This window comes from Vanessa atalanta, chromosome 1, assembly GCF_905147765.1.
Source record: "Vanessa atalanta chromosome 1, ilVanAtal1.2, whole genome shotgun sequence".
NCBI classification, from domain to species: domain Eukaryota; kingdom Metazoa; phylum Arthropoda; class Insecta; order Lepidoptera; family Nymphalidae; genus Vanessa; species Vanessa atalanta.
Genome location: NC_061871.1, coordinates 6,815,646 through 6,833,789, shown reverse-complemented (window position 1 = coordinate 6,833,789; position 18,144 = coordinate 6,815,646). Strand labels below are relative to the sequence as shown.

Below are 18,144 nucleotides of genomic sequence, written 5' to 3'. Positions count from 1 at the left end.
TGTTCGCATGTGGATAAATAATTCCCCACTTTGAACTGATTTTAAATATGACGCCTTAAGTCAAATGAAATATCCCGTAATTGTGTAATAATAAGGTAAGATTAAATAGGAAATCCTATCGTATTTTTTAATATCTTCGAGAGCTGTATATTTATATTTTGATGTCACCCAAGAAAGTAACTCTTGTCTAAGCTAAAGTTTAAGTTATCTTATTTGAATAATATGTATTGAAGTAATTTTGCTTAAATGATAATCGAAATGGCGCAATGCTTATTGTCAATTGCATATATATAATTATTGTTAAGATAGAACATTAGATATTACCTACAGATAAATGTATTATCGACATTCGATAGCCATACATCATAGTTATGTATATATTGCGGTATATATAGCTAAGTTCAGATAGCAATAAGCGGGAGGTATTGCATTAGGTATCCCAGGAGCAGGCCGGAGAGTCGCAGCATCCTCGCGCTCCCCACGGGACGCATTACGAAAGCACTAGACTCCACCAGATCGATACCTTAAGTTAACAACATTACGTCGCTGTTCAACCACTAACAACAGTAATCTATACGATACACATCTTTACTATTGACATATTTTAAACAATAATTATTTTACAATAAGCAGTTGTATGGTGAAAAGTGTTGTTTCTTAATGTTTATTGTAAAGTAATAATAATATAAAATTCTATTTACATTTAATTTTAGTGAGACAATATTATGATTAGTAAACAACTAAATTTGATAATTATAAAATATATAATTGTCAGCAGATCAAGTAATTAGTAATTTTAAATTATCATTATTTTTCTAATCCAATTTCTATAAATGTAAACGTTAATCTACCGCAGTAATGATTATATTTGTCCAAGTTTTTCTAGTCATATTACAAATAAACTTTATTATGTTTCAATCATTTTTTTTATAGTAAAATTAATTTTCTATATCATATCTGTTTTAATAACGACGAAAAACGTTTAAATTACCCTTAAGTTATTTTAAGTTTAAACAAGAGGCAGGTTAGGATTAATTGTGCCTGACACGTGACCGCAGGCAGCGGTCGCTGATAAAATGCTGATATTAGGACGCGCGGCTGTTACGGCGCAGTGTGTCCATCACACGCCAGTATAGAGCTCAGACTGACGTGATCGTTAATACTTAACACTCGAGCTAACACTTTTCACAGTTTCCATAAGTACTCGATGGAGCTTCCCATCCTTTAACTCTATTAAAAGACTAACTAACAAACAGAAGTGTAAACGTACGTACTTTCAAAAGCAATTTCTGAAAATGTACTTTAAAAATCTTGGCGTAGTTAAAAAACTAATTTTCTTAAGTAATTTTTGTTTGAAGTGATTATCAAAAATAGTTAATTAAGTTTTCTTTTCATGTTTAATGAAGATATATCTATATATCTATAATCATTAAATTAAAATCTTAATGGAGTATTAAATCATTTAACAATTATATCAAAAAATATATTTATTCTATTGTATTGTTTTTCGTAATTAAATTAGTCTGGCAATATCTACAGGTGTTTTTTATAATAAATGTCAATTTACTTAGAGTAAGTTTTTACTTTAATTTATAAGTACTAATTACATGTTTTACTTACGTTTAAGGGATCTTGGTTTCGCTTGTTTCCTTCTAGACATGTTCTATTTTAAAAACATTGTTCTAAAAAATATTTTACAGTCAAATCTTCAAAGTTTATACTCGTCTAACACTACACAAACAACACATAATTAAATAGAAACTATGATATATAATTAATCAACATATTTTCGTCTGATAAATATAGGGAAAAGTTATTCGGAAAACTCCGTACGTGTAGTTATGAAAACAAGACACGCGAGAACGGACGGTTCACCCCGCATTCACTGAGCTTACTGGCGCCCAACAAGTGGCAATAACAATATTGCAAGCTGCCGCGCAAACTCAAATAAGACGCCGCTTTGAAGTTGATCCTAGCACCCATACTTACACTGATCCTGTTCATATTGTATTCTGATATGAAAATTGTATTCAGATATTGAGATACGGAAAACAAAAGGGATACTTTACAAAAAAAGTAATCGCAGTATATATATATATATATATATGTACATGTATATAGAAGGAATTTCAATATTTTTCTGTTAGTTTGAAAGAAATTATCTCGTAAATCTCTCAAGCTATTTTGTCATCTTTCCCCGACCTCGTATAGATAATTTTAAACTTATATCTCGAATTGTTTAATATAAATAAAAAAATATTGAAATAATATAATTTTTTTAATAGACCCTTTTTTTTAAGTTAGTACTTATACTATTTAATATATAATTAGATATTTTATGTGACATACATATAATCCAAGTAGAATAATCGCTAATTTGATTTATTTATAGGAATAAAAAACTATTACTTTACTAAATAAAAATACATTTTTATATGTTTTAGATATTTAATAGATTCTTGCATAAAAATACTTTAAAAAATCATAAATTTTTGAAATATGCAATATTATGTACCTATAATACTTACTAGGTGCCTATAATCCTATATAAGTGGGGGGACCATGGAAGGTCACGCTCCTTGGAAGGCCAACTATTGAAAATTCGTAGTTATTGACATGTAAAGACATATTCCTTCTGCTATACACTACGATGCATCAAAATCAAGGCCACAGATGCAGCGGCAAGTCGCATGCGCCACTATTGTGGCTGTGCGATCTCATGTTTCTTAGACTTTGTCGTCGACGTTACAATTGTTAATCGCGCGCACAGAAAAACAAAGGTTTTTATTTTAATAACGTATTATTATCTCATATTTGTAACTGTAAATTATCGTATGAGGATATGTTTATGGTATTTCAGAAAAAAATAATAGTTTTGCCTCGATATAAGTTAAAATATTGGTAGTTTTCTTAGGAAAGTCGTTGGTTCCTTATAAGGCCAATCAAAAATTTGACAGTTGGCCTTGCTCCCTAGCAATAGTTTTAAATTAGGTTAGGGTAAGGTATAAAAAAAAGTTTGAAATATTATTATAAATTGCGTTAGCAAGTTATTTGATGTCAATATAATACTCATTACTACTATTTTTAAATAATTCCCATTAATATATTCTTAGTTATAGGATGGTGTCCGAGTAATGTTCGTTGAGTTTTTTATAGATGATAAAAACATATTGAGCATTTAATGTTTCGCGTAAATGAAAGAGCTTATTATGTAATTGTAGTAAAAACAGATATATCAATTGTTACAATTCTATTTTTAAGTCAAACGACTGATGTATAATATTGGCCTTGTTTGGAGCCGTGTTCCTTGCAAGGCCATTTGGAAGAGCTTAATAAAATAATTTTAATAAAATGTGATTAAAGCTAGCTTAAAAAAAGTGATTATATATGTACAATAAAACAAAGTATTACTTAAAAATTTGAATCCTTCATTTATCCAGTTAATTAACGAATAAAAAGTGTTTGTTCGTTAAGGTGGCCTTCCATGGTCCATCTACCTTATATTCCACGTTGATTATGTTTTGTATTCCAATTCAAATGCCAAAGTTATAATATGTCAATTCGATTCTTATTATTTTTATAGGAATCGGGTAATAATAAGCAGACAAAAATTGGCTACCTCTTTTAAATAAATATTATTATTTTGTATATAAAGAAGTACCTACTACTTATGTCAGTAATTAAGTTCTACATCTTCAGACCATATGTTTAATACGTATTATGTAGGTACATCCATTCACATTGTAGCTTTATTTTAAAGGTAAAGTAGACGACAATAGGACAATGAATTTTAGGTAAGACCACGTCCGATTATTTTTTGAATCTTTCCTATCTCTGACGAATCAAAATATAGTAATCTACATTATATTTATTTATATAAGAATTGTTAGCATGAAGGCGTATTATTATTATTAATATATATGACGGCGGCAACAGATGTTCGACAAAAACAACGGACAGCGATAACAATGCGCTATGCATATGCATTTCTTTTGGATGCGTCTTGGTGCACGGACACTTTCCCAGTAGCCTGCCCTGACTGCCATTTTGGCATTCCACACCATTATTATAGTTTAAATTTAAGTGATATTATAATTATCAGTATAGTGATTAATTATATTAATTATATTATGTTATATCTCACTATAATAATTGATTAAGATTTAAGATATTTAATTCAATTAAATATTGAGTTCAGTATTAATTAATCTGTATAGACAATTTGATCTTTTACTTCTGATGTCAGCCTCAAATTCGACATATATTTATAAAATGCCAATGTATATTATTGTTATTATTTTGACCAATAATATTCAATGCATAACCATGAGAAGAGAAAGAAGAGAAGTTGATTCTGCTGATCAATAATAACTCCTTGGAAAGTTGATACGGTATACCGTATGTTTTCCGCCGCGATAAAATAATGCCATCCCATCTCAAAACAACCCACGAGCCTCGAGCGCATGCTATTAGGACTTAACGTCAAGAGTATGAAGAGTATTTCCAAGGATAGTAAGATCAAGCAACGAGACCACCTATAAAGGTCTACAAATTACTTTTTGTGCACGATTAATGAAACACTCCGCCGACCCCAAGCTAATATGTTACGAGCAAGCAATTCATAACGATACAGAAATGGTAAGAAGTTATGTTTCTTTCCTTTTTCTTTAAAAAATTCTTAATGTTGTTATTATTAATACATGTACATTGTAAATGACAAATAAAAGTTATTATTCGTAACATCTTTCTTCTCGCTTTCCTGCATCTATGGGAGTGATTCCTTAAAAAAAGACGGAAGTGCTTAACAGAAAGTCAAATAGAGCGCGCTTCCGTGCTATTTGACTTAACCTTAGCGCGTGCGGTGCTATATAATAGTCGAATGGTACGTACTCAATTTCCGAAAGGATTTAATATTAATATTCCTTATTACCAAGGTGAGCCGTTCAATTTTAAATATCATATGCGACTTCTGTAATGCTCATTTCCCAATCTTCTTTTTGTTTTTCAATTGTCAGGCATAATTAATCATAATATCAAAACGAATTTGATTATTTCTTATAGTTTTGTTAAATTAAAACAGTAATTTAAGAAATCCTGTTAATCGAAACGAGAACGCTTTATTTTAGTACTTTAATAATACAATATTTAAGATTTTATGTTAAACGAAACGAAACGAAAGAATGAAAAGTCTATTTGTCATTGACCTAGGACAGTGTGACGTCTTTCATCAGCTGTTTATCTGTCATTTCTCAGGTTTCCACTATCAATGTCAAATTGTTAAGGTGTTAGAATACAAAAATAATTTATAAATAAAGAACACCTTTTTACCATGTGAAATAAACTTGTTATTTTACAAAAAAATACTGAGACATCATGGCAGCTATAGATCTTCCCTATGAGGTATGTATTTAATGAAAATTTTACTTCCGCAATTGCAAATATCCAATTTTCTTTGTTTGTACTTTGTGTTATAGTTATCAATTTTTCACGTGATCAAACATAATCATAAATGATAAACGAATCAATATTTTTAGGACCAGATTGGTTTTATAAGAAAAACTAAAGACAATAACAACAACAAATAAGTATTTATTAATTATTTAACTTGTTATGCAATTAAAATAATAACGTTTTATACTAAAAATGTTTTTCTGATTTTTATTCTAAAACGTAAAAAAAATATATTGAGTAGGTATTACCAAAAAATTATAATTATATTTTAATCTTTATGATATGAAGTAACAGTTTATATTTTATATGTAAATTTATTTTGAACGTATACTAAAAAAAATACATACAAAATTCCCTTTACAGGTTCTAGTGTATCTTTTTAAATATTTACCAACTTCTGATCGGAAAGCTGCCAGCGAAACATGTCATGCATGGTATCAAGCTGCTAATGATTATTGTTTTCTAAAAAACAAAACAATTGTATTTTACAAAACTGATCTAAATGGGGAAACAACACCACTTGAAATAATTGAAAATTCTATAACACCTTATTTTAATTTTTTATTCAGTGAAGTAGAAATATCACAAAAATTAAATGGATTCTGGGACAAAATAGGGGAAAATATTAAAAGTTTGACTATTAGAAAATGTGATATACATGAAAAAGTTATAGATAACATCTTACACCAATGTAATGCTCTTGAAACATTAAATATTCAGAGCTGTAAAGAACTTTTTATGTCAGGCTGTCTACTAGAGAAGACTAACAGTTGGATAGCAAACAGTTTCAGAAACTTAAAAAGCCTTAGTTTATCAGAAAACAAATACATAACAGATGCATTATTTTACAGATTTGTTAAAAATGCTCCACTATTAGAGGATTTGTGCTTATCTTTATGCCCTTTGCAATTTCACGGAGGTTTTATTAAACGATTCTATCCTAATACAAATGATATTTTTGAAAATCCATCAGAGTGTGTTTTCACATTTTATTTTGTTCTACAATTTATAGAATCTAGAGCTAAGCACATAAAGAGCATGGTGTTTTCTAATACTTTAATAGACGGGTCCGCTTTGAAGTCCTTATCAGAAATTAAAAACCTGAAGTTGGAAAGTCTACAATTAAATACCTGTGATCAGCTTACAAATGCGGGCATTATATCATTGACAACACATCAGCAAACTCTCAGAGAATTAGATATTGGTCTATGTACACGAGTTACTGACCAATCTCTAATGTATATCAGTGAAAATCTGATCAATTTAGAGTCTCTTAACATTCAAAGATGCAGAGCAGTTACTAACATGGGAATAGCTGAATTATATAAATTGAAAAAACTAAAGCGTTTAAATATCTCGCAATGTGAACTTATTACTAGAGAAGGCATTGAGAAAGGAATTTGTAAGTCAGAGAATGTCACATTACAAGAATTGGATATAAATTCCTTAAATTTAGTACAAACAGGTGTTATAATGATCTCTGAAACATTAACAAATTTACGTTTTTTAGATTTAAGTTTTTGTTTTAATGCTGTGACTGATACGTCAATTCAAGTAATTTTTAAAAATCAATTATTTTTACACACATTAAAAATAAGTTACTGTGACAAAGTCTCAGATGCTGGTTTAACTGGCATGGGGAAAATTGAAACAGAAGGTGATGATGAAGGACCAGTCATGTCCAATTACAATGAAGTCAGTATGCCTAATAGAATACATTTAGGTTCAAGAGCTGAAGAGGAAATTATTCGTGATGCAAGAAGAAAAAGAGATGTTATGAGAATGTGTGAAAAATTAACTTTGGATTCATACACTGGTTACTCCTTAGCTCGAATGAAATCGCTTCAAGAACTTAATATCAGTGGTTGTAACAGGATCACAGATGTTAGTTTAACATATGCCTTCTCATTTAAAGAACTTCGACGTCTTAATTTGAGTAGATGCCAGCAAATAACAGTTGATGGCATAAAACATCTAGTCAAAAACTGTCCCAGCATTGAGTATTTAAATCTAAATGACTGTTACAATTTAAAGGACGATGCTGTGGTCGAGATTGTGAAAGGTTTAAAGAGGTTACAATATCTTGAATTAAGGGTAAGGTTTATTTTCCATTCCATTTCGTACGAGATTTTACATTACAAATTTGAATTATATTTCCATAAATTTTCAGGGTTGTAACCAGTTAACTGATAAAACTTTGGAAGCGATAAAAGAGCATTGCAAAATACTTAAAGTTTTGGATGTTCAAGGTTGTCACAACATATCAGCAGAATTGGGATGCGGGATAGGATCTTTGCCTACGCTTCATACTGTATTGATGTCCAAACCAGGACCATATATTACTGATGGAGTGAAGAATAGAACACCGGCACCACCCCTTTTACCTTCTTTATTACGAAAACTACGTTTGCACTAAGATGGTACAATTGTTATAGCAGATAGATTTTAAACTTAAATCGCCCAAATAAAAATTCAAGATTTGTTATTGTTCTTCTTATTCAAAATCATCTGCAATTAAAGTTACATGTTAAAATTATTACAAATTATATTGTATACCATCGGTTTATTATTTTAGGCTTTTACTAAATTAATACAATGAAAACTAATATAAAATATTAATACGATATACAGACAAAGGTCCAACAGTGTAAGGCTTAACTATTTTAATCCAATTTCACATTCCGCGATTGAACAATTACAACAACTTTATTATACTTAACGCAACGGTCACAACGTTATATTTCAAACTAGCTTTGTCTTTATATCAAGCTTTTGTTATGTAATATACTAATTTATTTGATTTGATAGATTTAATTAGGTACTATATTTTAACTATTTCGCTTATTTATGTATATTTAATTCGTTGTATTTTTTATGTTCTAAATATTGTATATATAATAAAATATAAAAAATTTATTTTAATTAATTTCGTGAAATATTGACCTGAAATTATTTGAAAATATAGATATTATATGAGTCTTATTTAAAGTCAACTAAGGTTTTAAAGAGATAAGAATAATTTAAAATGATTATTGATATTATTTGAAGTTAAATAGCCACTGTTCGATATTATAAACCAACGATTAGAAGTGAATATGAGGTGAATTTACTCAAAAATTGATTAACACTAGAAGTACAATTATTTATAATAACAATAATCTAATGTACACAACATTATAGTACATTAGGTATCAATTTGATTCATACTTAGGCAAAACAACTCAATGAGTTTTCGGTATTGGAATAAGTCTGTGTTAGTAGTGTTTGTCAAGGAACAATAAATCATTTATTTGTTCCAATTCTAGTTCATTATAACGCCCTATTATTTGCCGATAATAATTAATATCAAACTTTTGTTATATTTTTTAGATTCCAAGCAATACAAAAAATTTAGACAACTCGTAAATGTTATGTTAATTATTTTTAATTATAAATTAAAGATTATTTTCAGTAAAAAAAGGATGGCTATGTTGTTTTTTTATATAATCTACATTTAAAATTGTTTTAACAGTGTTACAAGTTTACTAAAAATCGAATAACGCGATTTGCAACTACAGCATGGCCCGAACTCTTGAGTCCATAATTTGCAAATGTTACCTTTATGCCGAAATTCTTCAAAAATAGAATAAATTAATAATTGTCATCTAAAATTGCTTACAACAATGTTACAGTATCAAAAAAAGGAGACTCAATTAATAAGACTTTTTTTTTCAAATATTTTATTACATTGCATTTAAAATAATTTATAAATTCATAGTTTACCTACAGATATTATATTCTATTTTGCCCTATCAATCTTTGTTCGTACTTAACACAGTTAATGTTTTAATACAATGATAGATACACTAATAGTAAAAGTTAAACACTGTCTGTCTCCTTTAACTTTAATTAGAGTTAAGAAAAACGAAAGTCGTAAGTGCAACAATATATTAATTTTAAAACACTTTTTGTACAAGTAACAGTCAAACATATATAAAACACGTTCTTATTATCATATACAATAATTCATTTTTAGAAAAAAATCCAAATTTAAAACAAACCAGTGTTTTTATTTATAATTAAAATACAAATGTATATACATCTTACATACTTAATTATGAAATTAAGCTTTTAAAATATATGTTTAATAAATCTGTCAGTTCTGTTAATAATTTACAAATAACGCAACAGTTAGTAAAACATTATACATCTCAACAGTAAGGTACAGGTAGGTTATAGGTATAAAGCCAAAATCATTGTAAGTCAGTTTTTTTTTTAGGTTGTTGTTTACCAGTTTTGTAAAAGAAAGTAACTACAGAATCATAATCATTGAGAACAGATTAAAAAAAAATGGTAAACTATCATGTTGCATTACATGTTATTATTTTTTTAATATGAATCAGAACAAATACATTCAATAAAGTATAAAAGATATATTTACAACAAATACAGATATTTCAGATACAAATGAGTTGAGATAATTTTAAAAAAATTAATAAAATAACTGCATTGCAATCTTAATAATTTCAAAAGCCAAACCAATAATCAATATTTTACATTATTTTCCTAAAAAAAAAAACTCAAAACATAAATGAGACAATTTTTTTTTGATTTGTGGCATAAAATTAGGTAATACCAACAAATTTATTAACACAGTACTATGAACTAAAATATGATATAATACATTTAAACACTATATACTATGTACAATATGTAATAACAATATAATATCAAGATAAGGATAGTTCCATCAATGCCTCCCTTAACTTACACAATGTTGAAAACAAACAGTAGTTCTTATGAAATACAATAATGATGTACAAACACTTAAAATACTATTTTAAATTTACAATGGTATTTTTTGTGATGTGAAATAGTAGAATAATTCTCATGTTCAACATTAATACGGTAAGGTAATTGGTAATAATTATCTTAGTTACTTGTAACCAAACTTACAAATATCAGCTTATGTAAAATATAATTTGTTCTGTAATTGTATATATTTCAGTTATATACTTAAAATATGACATGTCTGCTCGTTACAAACTGTCATGAGTTTTCAGTTACACCGTACAAAAATATCAAATACTCATCTGTTAAGGCACCAAGCGGGGCGAACATTTATAAGTTAAATCTATATATTTGAACTTATATGCTTTTAATTATTTTATTTGTAATGGAACGAATTGAATTGTTTAAACGCACACTGTGTCATCATTGAAAAGTAGTGTGATACTTTTTACACAGATAGTGTATGTCTAAACTGAAAGTATTAAATGCTGAACTTCGCGTTCTAGTATGACATTATTAGCATTGTTTTTTTTATAATTTCAAACTATTGCTTACTAAATTGAACTATGTCATTTTAATAAAGCATATTTTATTAATGCGTCATTTTCAAGATTATTAAAAATTACAAATAATGTAGTCCATACATTACTCGACTCAAATTAAATAAGATGTTCATTTTATACTCTTATCTCTCAAAAAAAAAAGGAAATCAGTCAAACATGTCTTCCTTGATCTTCGTAATTTAAAGCCTATGATGTTACGTTAATAATAGCTGAGTGTTGCCTCGATTACAACTAAATAGTTTATATAAATGGCAATACTAAGTCTTAGTAAAAAGCAGGACTTATTCTATTATTAAACGAATTTTTTTTTATAGTTACTTTTAGGTAGTAAGTTTCTTGAGAGAATAACGATAGGTATATTTAAACAATGAATAGCTATTTCTTCTTTAGATTTCTCTCATGGTCTTAGAGTGAAGAGTGGAGATCGAACTTGCACTTGAGGCGTGTTGAGTGTCGTATTGCTCGGGCTCGGAGACAAACAGGGCTCCTGAGAATTCTCGCCTTCCAAATCAGGCATATTAATATCCTCAAAGTCTGGAATATTTCCTGTATACGATATTAGCTGACTCCCCTCAGCTGAAAGTTACCCAAGAAAAAAAAAATTACATTAAATTGACAACAAAGGCGCCCACTTTAACAAATTATATATGTGTAGTCAATTAACATAAAAATATCTACATAAAATTATTTTTTTAAGTACTTATAAATATTCAATATATTTAAAAAAATCGAAGTAAATAAATGCTCCAATAATAATCCATACAGAAACACCCTTGTTAGTCCAATAATATTTTATATTCTTATCTTAATATTGAAGTAATTAGACGTTTAATTATTACTACTATGAATACAAGCAAATAAGATACTAATGTGACTCCATGCAAAACAAAAATATTGAATATATCTATTCTTATAGTGTGCTAATTTTCTTAGCACACCATAAAGTAAACGTTTTCATACATATTTTGAAAATGTTATTTTTTAAATATTAACTTAATTCCAAAACGGTTTCTCATTGTAACTTATTAAAATAATTTGACCATGTAAGAACGGAATAACCGACAAACTTTACATAATCCAGTAACAAAACTTGCAATTGCATTTAAAATATTTGGATTACTAATTTTAAAACGATAAAAAAAAATATAAATAATCCAACGAACGACGACGAAAATACGACAATTTATTTGTCACTATATCTGATATTACATAGTCCTGTATCCTAATTACTAATTTCTCGCTTATGTACAATATATATTATTTAAAAAAAAACTTATTCACTAATGTTTCACAGATGTATTTGTATGTAAAACCAAAAGAGGGATGTAAGCAGACGTCTTCTATAAAACGGTAGCGGCAACGCAAATACAATAAAAACTACTAAACTTAAAATAATTAGTCTACAATTTAAACGACACCATCTAAATAAATTTACTCAAATAGCTAACACAAGCGATAATAAAAACAATACAGAATATTAAGCTGAATCTACTGTAACCGTGCATATAATATCTATGACCAATACGACATATTTTAATAATATAATTAGTACCATCGTCCTCAGTGAACGGGCTCATCGCGCGAGTGTCGTCACTGCTTACATTTGAAATATCACCTTTCAGCTTCTTTGCTTTAATTAACAATAAAACAAATACATTTCATATAACAGATACCGGTATCATTTCATAGAACAATGTATAAATTATCCTTAATATATTATTTTTTTTCTTATTGAGGTAAATGACCTTAATTCTAATTTATGGTACTGATGACGTAACAGATTTCTCTCTTGAACACAGAGAATTAAAATTCAAGATTCATTTAAATTCAGATCTATTACGACATCGTTTATCCTAACATTTATAGTCGATCGTAACCCCCCCAACTATAATCTCCCATTACCAAAATATCCAACATCAAATTGGAATGCACCGGTCAGCTTCCCGTATTTGAAGATGTGGTAGGTACGGGTTACTTTGCTGGCGTTGTATCGCTGCTACCGATCAGCCAATCAAAATCAATCATCGGATACTGTTTTGTTGTATCTACAATTAACATAAATGTAAAAAAAATCTGTTGACATATCGTTTCATGTTACAATAGAAGATGGCTTTTCGATGCTCTGGACGAAATCACGTTTATTTTCGAGGATCCTTTTACTACTGAAATATTGTTCATACAATATAACGAAGTATACGAGTTTTGATAATAAATACATAGATTATTAAAATACAAATATGTTCGTTATATTTATATTAATGTTTAGGATATAAGAGAATATTAAGTAATTACCGCATTAACTCGTTGCCGCATAGAACTCCTCTCTTGTCATTTTGTTTAAAAAAGTTCCCGTGGCATGCCATATTTTATTTTAATCTATTACTTTAACTTACCATTGTTGCAAGTTTTAGTCCGGTCGTCCGATGTATTGTAAGATAGCCCATAGAAGGGATCATCAGATCCGAAAAGCTGTAACACAAAACGATTTATCTTACGTTATGTTTGTCATTCAATAATGCACATAAATAAAAGCATTTGATGAATATGAAAGCGACACGTTCATATACGCAATTATGCAATTGTTATATATTCAAGAACTGGTTAATAAAATACGAAAAAATAAATTTAGAATGTTTGTGGTTTTTTTTTTTAAATATAATGATGGCAACTCATTATATTAAATACTAAATAATTTTGACTGGCTCGTATTTTATGAGGAAAAATTCTGATATTCATATAATTTTTTTAATCTGGAATGCGGTTAAAATGTGAAAAAATCTCTTGCAAACATCTTAAAAGTACTTAATATTTCTCTTATTAAACATATTTATTACATTTGGTTTTGTACGGTGAGAACCTGTAGGTCCTACGCTTTCATCAATCTGAGGACAATACAGAAGTTTAATTTTATATTGTACAACATTCTATAATTTATAAATCAATAATAATAATATATTGTACCGTACGAAATAAAAATTAAAGAATCGGTTTATAAAATATTTAATCCAAGCAATTATTGTGTAAACAAAAATCGATGGCTCTGCGATTGCTGTGAGTGTTGATAAGCATATTATTACTATAATACGGCAGAGCGCAGGCCCGTTATTACGTAGCCGGCCGTGGGCTCGTTATGCGACCGACGAGCGGCCGCGCGAGGCCCGACACGCGCTCTCAACACGTTGCTTGCAACGTGACTTCAACACGGGTACCAACCTAACCGCGATAAACGTCACTGTTTACTTGACGTGCGCTAGTGTGTGTGACCTGATACTAGCTTAACTAGGTACTTTAAATTATACGCGCCAAACCTACACATTCTTTACGCAATCCTTCGTACATATTGGTATATTTTTTTATTTAATTTTTTTTAAATATGCTCACCCCTAATAATGTGTTGGTGTCCAAGGAGTAGGTGTCACCTCGGAGCAGCTCTCGCAAGGAGTCCAAGTCTGTTTGCATCGTATCTAAATGATCATCAATGTCATTCCTGAAATAATATATACATTCCTTATTTAATGCACATGAAACGAGTCAGATTTATTAAATTTAATCAATCATAAATTCTATTTATTTAAGTACTGTTGAAATGAAATTATATTAACATGATTGTATTAATCTTTGAATACTTTGTAGTCCAGTTGGTTTTATTTATTTTAAATATTCATTTTATAAAATAAACTGAGATTGCCCGGTGTCTACAACAAATGCATCTTCACTGAAGATTGCAGTTTGGACACTCGCTAAGCACCGGTAAATTGTCATGTGCTTGTGTTTATAATACATCTTATGCTGGATCATGAAAGAAAACATCATGAGTAAGCCCAGATGTGTCAGATGATATGGATATTCTGCTGCATGATCAATGGTGCAACAAGGTCCAAATATTCGACTTGAGAGGAATGCATTTTGCTCAGTATAGAGAAATTTATAGGCCACTATCATATTTTTTAATTCAAAAGCAGCAGTCCATTAAAGATGGGTATTGAAATGACACAATATAAAAATTAGCCAGAAACAACAACAAATTTTGCTATGCAGAGGTAACAATATCGTCACAAAAAGGACAATTTTCAATAAATATTAATAGTAAGGCACTGGAGCAAATATTTATTCAGAATATTTATCATTTGTTACATACTTGTTTGAGTGTGATCCAAAGTGAGAAGAATATTCTTCTCTATTTTGACTGTTATCTCTTCTATACCTGAACACCAAAATAACATTTAAATCAACTTTCATTAGAATGTACAATGTTTTGTACCCTGGCTAGATAAAGAAGTCTAATGAGGTTTTCAAATAAAAGTTTTACTTACATTGTCTGTAACCTATTTGTGTTATTGTTGACAGTAGCTAATGTCATGTTATTCCAATCAAAATCATCCTGAAGTTCAGTCTTGATATCTGCTAGATTTAAACTGCATGTATTCATATTGTCCTTTGATTTTTTAGACTTCTTTCCGGTCTTGACATATTCAGACGGTTTCTCCAACTTTATATTGATCCCTCCAAGCATTTTATCTTTAGATGTGGAGACACCTTGATCAGCAAGGATAGAATCTTGAAGTGTGCTTATATCTTCTGCTACAGCAACACCAGTGTCACTCACGGAATCATCACTTGCAAATATCTCAGCTGGAAGCTTAAAATCGGCTGATGGATTCATTGCATTAAAATTACTGGGTGACAGGAGGCTTTTATTGTTTGTAGATGTATTTTTGTTACTTGTACTCCTCATCTTGGATTTAGATGTACTTGCCGATGCTGCAATCACATTATTAAGCACCTGCTCCATAGCTGGCTGACCTATTGGAGATGTAGATGCCATTGTAGGGGAAGGTGATGTAACTATTGGTGTAGAATCAGGTATCCTTAAGAAGCCATTTGTATGTATTATGGGAAATGCTAATCTTGTACGATCTAGGAACATTGGAATATATTAAATTATAATGATATCAATAAACAAGCTCTTATGTTAAACATTATTTACATAGTATTTATTACAATTTTTTTTCTCTTTTGATGGATGAATATCACATAAATATTTAACTCACTCTTGAAATAAATTCATATAGAAAATGTTTTTAAATTAATATATTTTATAAAATAAATTTGCATATAAAGCTTTTGCATGCACCTCAGCTTTAAATAGCAAAAGCAATGTAAAATATAAATATAAATAAAACATACCAGATTCAGTATCCTCTCCGTCTTCCATTGTTACATGGTACTGAGTTGATGTTGTGGGGTCAGTATTATTGTGAGTATTGGAAATAATCGGATTAGCCAAGTCCACAGACACAAATCCAGCAGGATCTAATGAATCTTGTGAAGCATCATTTTGTACAATATCATCATGAGCTAGTTCATGAATAGTTGGACCATCCTCCTAAAAGCAGAGTTATTTTAATAGTCAGTATATAACAAATAATTAAATTGTTTTCTATTAGATAGAGTATATTAATTTAGACATAATATAATCAAAATTATAAAACATAAAATCTATATTAACTATTTAGAAATCAAACAAACCATATTGTCTTCATTTAGATCATCCAAAACATCTTTGTCGAGTTTCATAGTTTTTAATCTATTTGGGTATGAACCATCTGATGTAGAATTGTGAGCTGCACTATTTATCATTAATTGATAAGGCCTCTTTACACCAACATTGTTACTGCTTGAATTAGGAGCCCTAGTAGGTTGCACAAGGGACATCAGGAATTGTATTAACTGGAAACAATATATCATCCATAAACACAGTATTTTATCTAATTGATCATTTTAAAAGTAAATTAACCAAAGAAAAGGCCTTACATTGTTTACAATTTGCTGTTGTTTGATATGTTTCTGTCTCAGAATTGCTACTTCTCTCCATAATGCTTCATTTTCCTGTTTCATTGCACTGAACTTTGCATCGAGACTCTCTTGTTTACCTTTCATTTGTTTTACATCTGCTAGTACTTTGTTCATTAACTCTGGCTTTAGAAGAATTTTTTCACCACTTTCATTACTAGCAACTATTGATTTAGGATTGGCAATTTTTCTCTTAATATGCTCTAAAAGATAAGCATGTCCTCTCATAAAGCATGGATGAGAAAATTCAATTTCATCCTTTTCATATCGTAGCCCACCATTTTCTACAGATGTTATTTTATGAAATCCGTACATATTTAACTGTCGAATAAAGCTTGCCATATTGTTGTGTTTGTAATATAGTGGTAATAATTCTCGAGCAAAGTCTGCTTGATTTTTTATCACAAATGTTTTCCCACCCTATAAAATAATATTTATATAATGTAGTTGTGACAAAAATAAAAACAAAGTTATATTAGCGACTAATGTAATTTAGTTTTAAAGTAAATTTAAATTATTATAATATAGTACAACATACAAAAACCCTTGAGGATGCAGTATGAACATCCTAATAACAAATTATCAAATTAACTCACTAATCACATACAAAAATCAATCAAATGATTTTAATTAATATTTTTGTCAATTATTATAATACTTTTAAATAAAGAGAGATAAGAAATACCTATGTTAATATATTTCAATAATTCCAAATAACTTATGGCTATAAAGTGCTTTAATATAGAAACAAAAACAAAAAAAAATATTATGACATATAGTGGAAAAGTACCTGCTGTTTATAAAAATATGAAAACAATCGGTACATGGTTATCTTTACATATTACACAGTTCATAAACATGTATTAAACAGTGAAAGTACATTTAGTAAGTACGAAGTAGCTCCAGTAAAAAGGTAAGCATGGTACAAAACGTGACATGTATCTATTTATTTATTAAATGGAATATTCAATGACGATCTGTCAGCTGCGTCCTATGTTACAGGTTGTCTTTAGCGACTTTCTTACTATATAATATACAATAGTATAGCAGAAACATATTCTAATTATTATATTCTACTCTAAGTGCTACAATAAGTCTTCAAATTCACAAATAAACACTTACAGGACTCCATGAAATCAAATGATTGGTCTCTGAATCATTAACCAATTTCCATAATTTTCCCAAAAAAGCTGGGACACTAGCCCCAATTTCCACAACGGAACGCATATTTTACAATCCAACTTCTGAACAAACCGCACAATTTTGTATAAACGTCTTTAAATCTTATTCAAAATGGTATTTTGTGAAAATACGTATCTATTCACGAATCGCCATTTAACTTACTAACACATATAGACATTATAGGATAGTACACATACACTGCAAAAAGAAAAAGAAACATTGACAACATTTACCAATTTTACGCAACATTGCACACACACAACTACATATCATATTGATGTACCAATTAGTGCTGGGAGTTTTTTTCAGAAACGGTTTTAAGAAC

General features: G+C 29.2%; 2 protein-coding genes across 14 annotated transcripts; one reads left to right on the top strand and one right to left on the bottom strand.

Annotated features, from left to right (window-relative positions):
* The first annotated feature begins 5,245 nt into the window (after positions 1 to 5,245).
* LOC125066432 (F-box/LRR-repeat protein 14-like) lies at positions 5,246 to 9,491 on the top strand. 2 transcript variants are annotated; one of them, XM_047674513.1, is made up of 3 exons: positions 5,246 to 5,400; positions 5,815 to 7,545; positions 7,634 to 9,491. In XM_047674513.1, the coding sequence occupies exons 1-3, from the start codon at positions 5,374 to 5,376 to the stop codon at positions 7,865 to 7,867; spliced, it is 1,992 nt and encodes a 663-aa protein (XP_047530469.1). In that variant the 5' UTR covers positions 5,246 to 5,373; the 3' UTR covers positions 7,868 to 9,491. The 2 variants fall into 2 exon arrangements, with proteins under 2 accessions (XP_047530469.1, XP_047530461.1); XM_047674505.1 differs by having other exon boundaries at positions 7,622 to 9,491.
* A 6-nt stretch (positions 9,492 to 9,497) lies between these two features.
* Positions 9,498 to 18,049, bottom strand: LOC125066361 (heat shock factor protein). 12 transcript variants are annotated; one of them, XM_047674460.1, is made up of 11 exons: positions 17,760 to 18,049; positions 16,599 to 17,057; positions 16,314 to 16,514; positions 15,972 to 16,170; positions 15,098 to 15,587; positions 14,923 to 14,988; positions 14,166 to 14,271; positions 13,619 to 13,666; positions 13,178 to 13,253; positions 12,337 to 12,414; positions 9,498 to 11,360 (listed from the first exon to the last, which is right to left on the bottom strand). In XM_047674460.1, the coding sequence occupies exons 1-11, from the start codon at positions 17,862 to 17,864 to the stop codon at positions 11,182 to 11,184; spliced, it is 2,007 nt and encodes a 668-aa protein (XP_047530416.1). In that variant the 5' UTR covers positions 17,865 to 18,049; the 3' UTR covers positions 9,498 to 11,181. The 12 variants fall into 12 exon arrangements, 10 of the variants coding, with proteins under 10 accessions (XP_047530416.1, XP_047530377.1, XP_047530393.1 ...); XM_047674421.1 differs by having other exon boundaries at positions 10,023 to 11,360; positions 15,098 to 15,701; positions 17,760 to 18,046; XR_007119667.1 differs by lacking the exon at positions 12,337 to 12,414 and adding an exon at positions 12,687 to 12,829 and having other exon boundaries at positions 11,222 to 11,360; positions 15,098 to 15,701; positions 17,760 to 18,045.
* Positions 18,050 to 18,144: the final 95 nt, after the last annotated feature.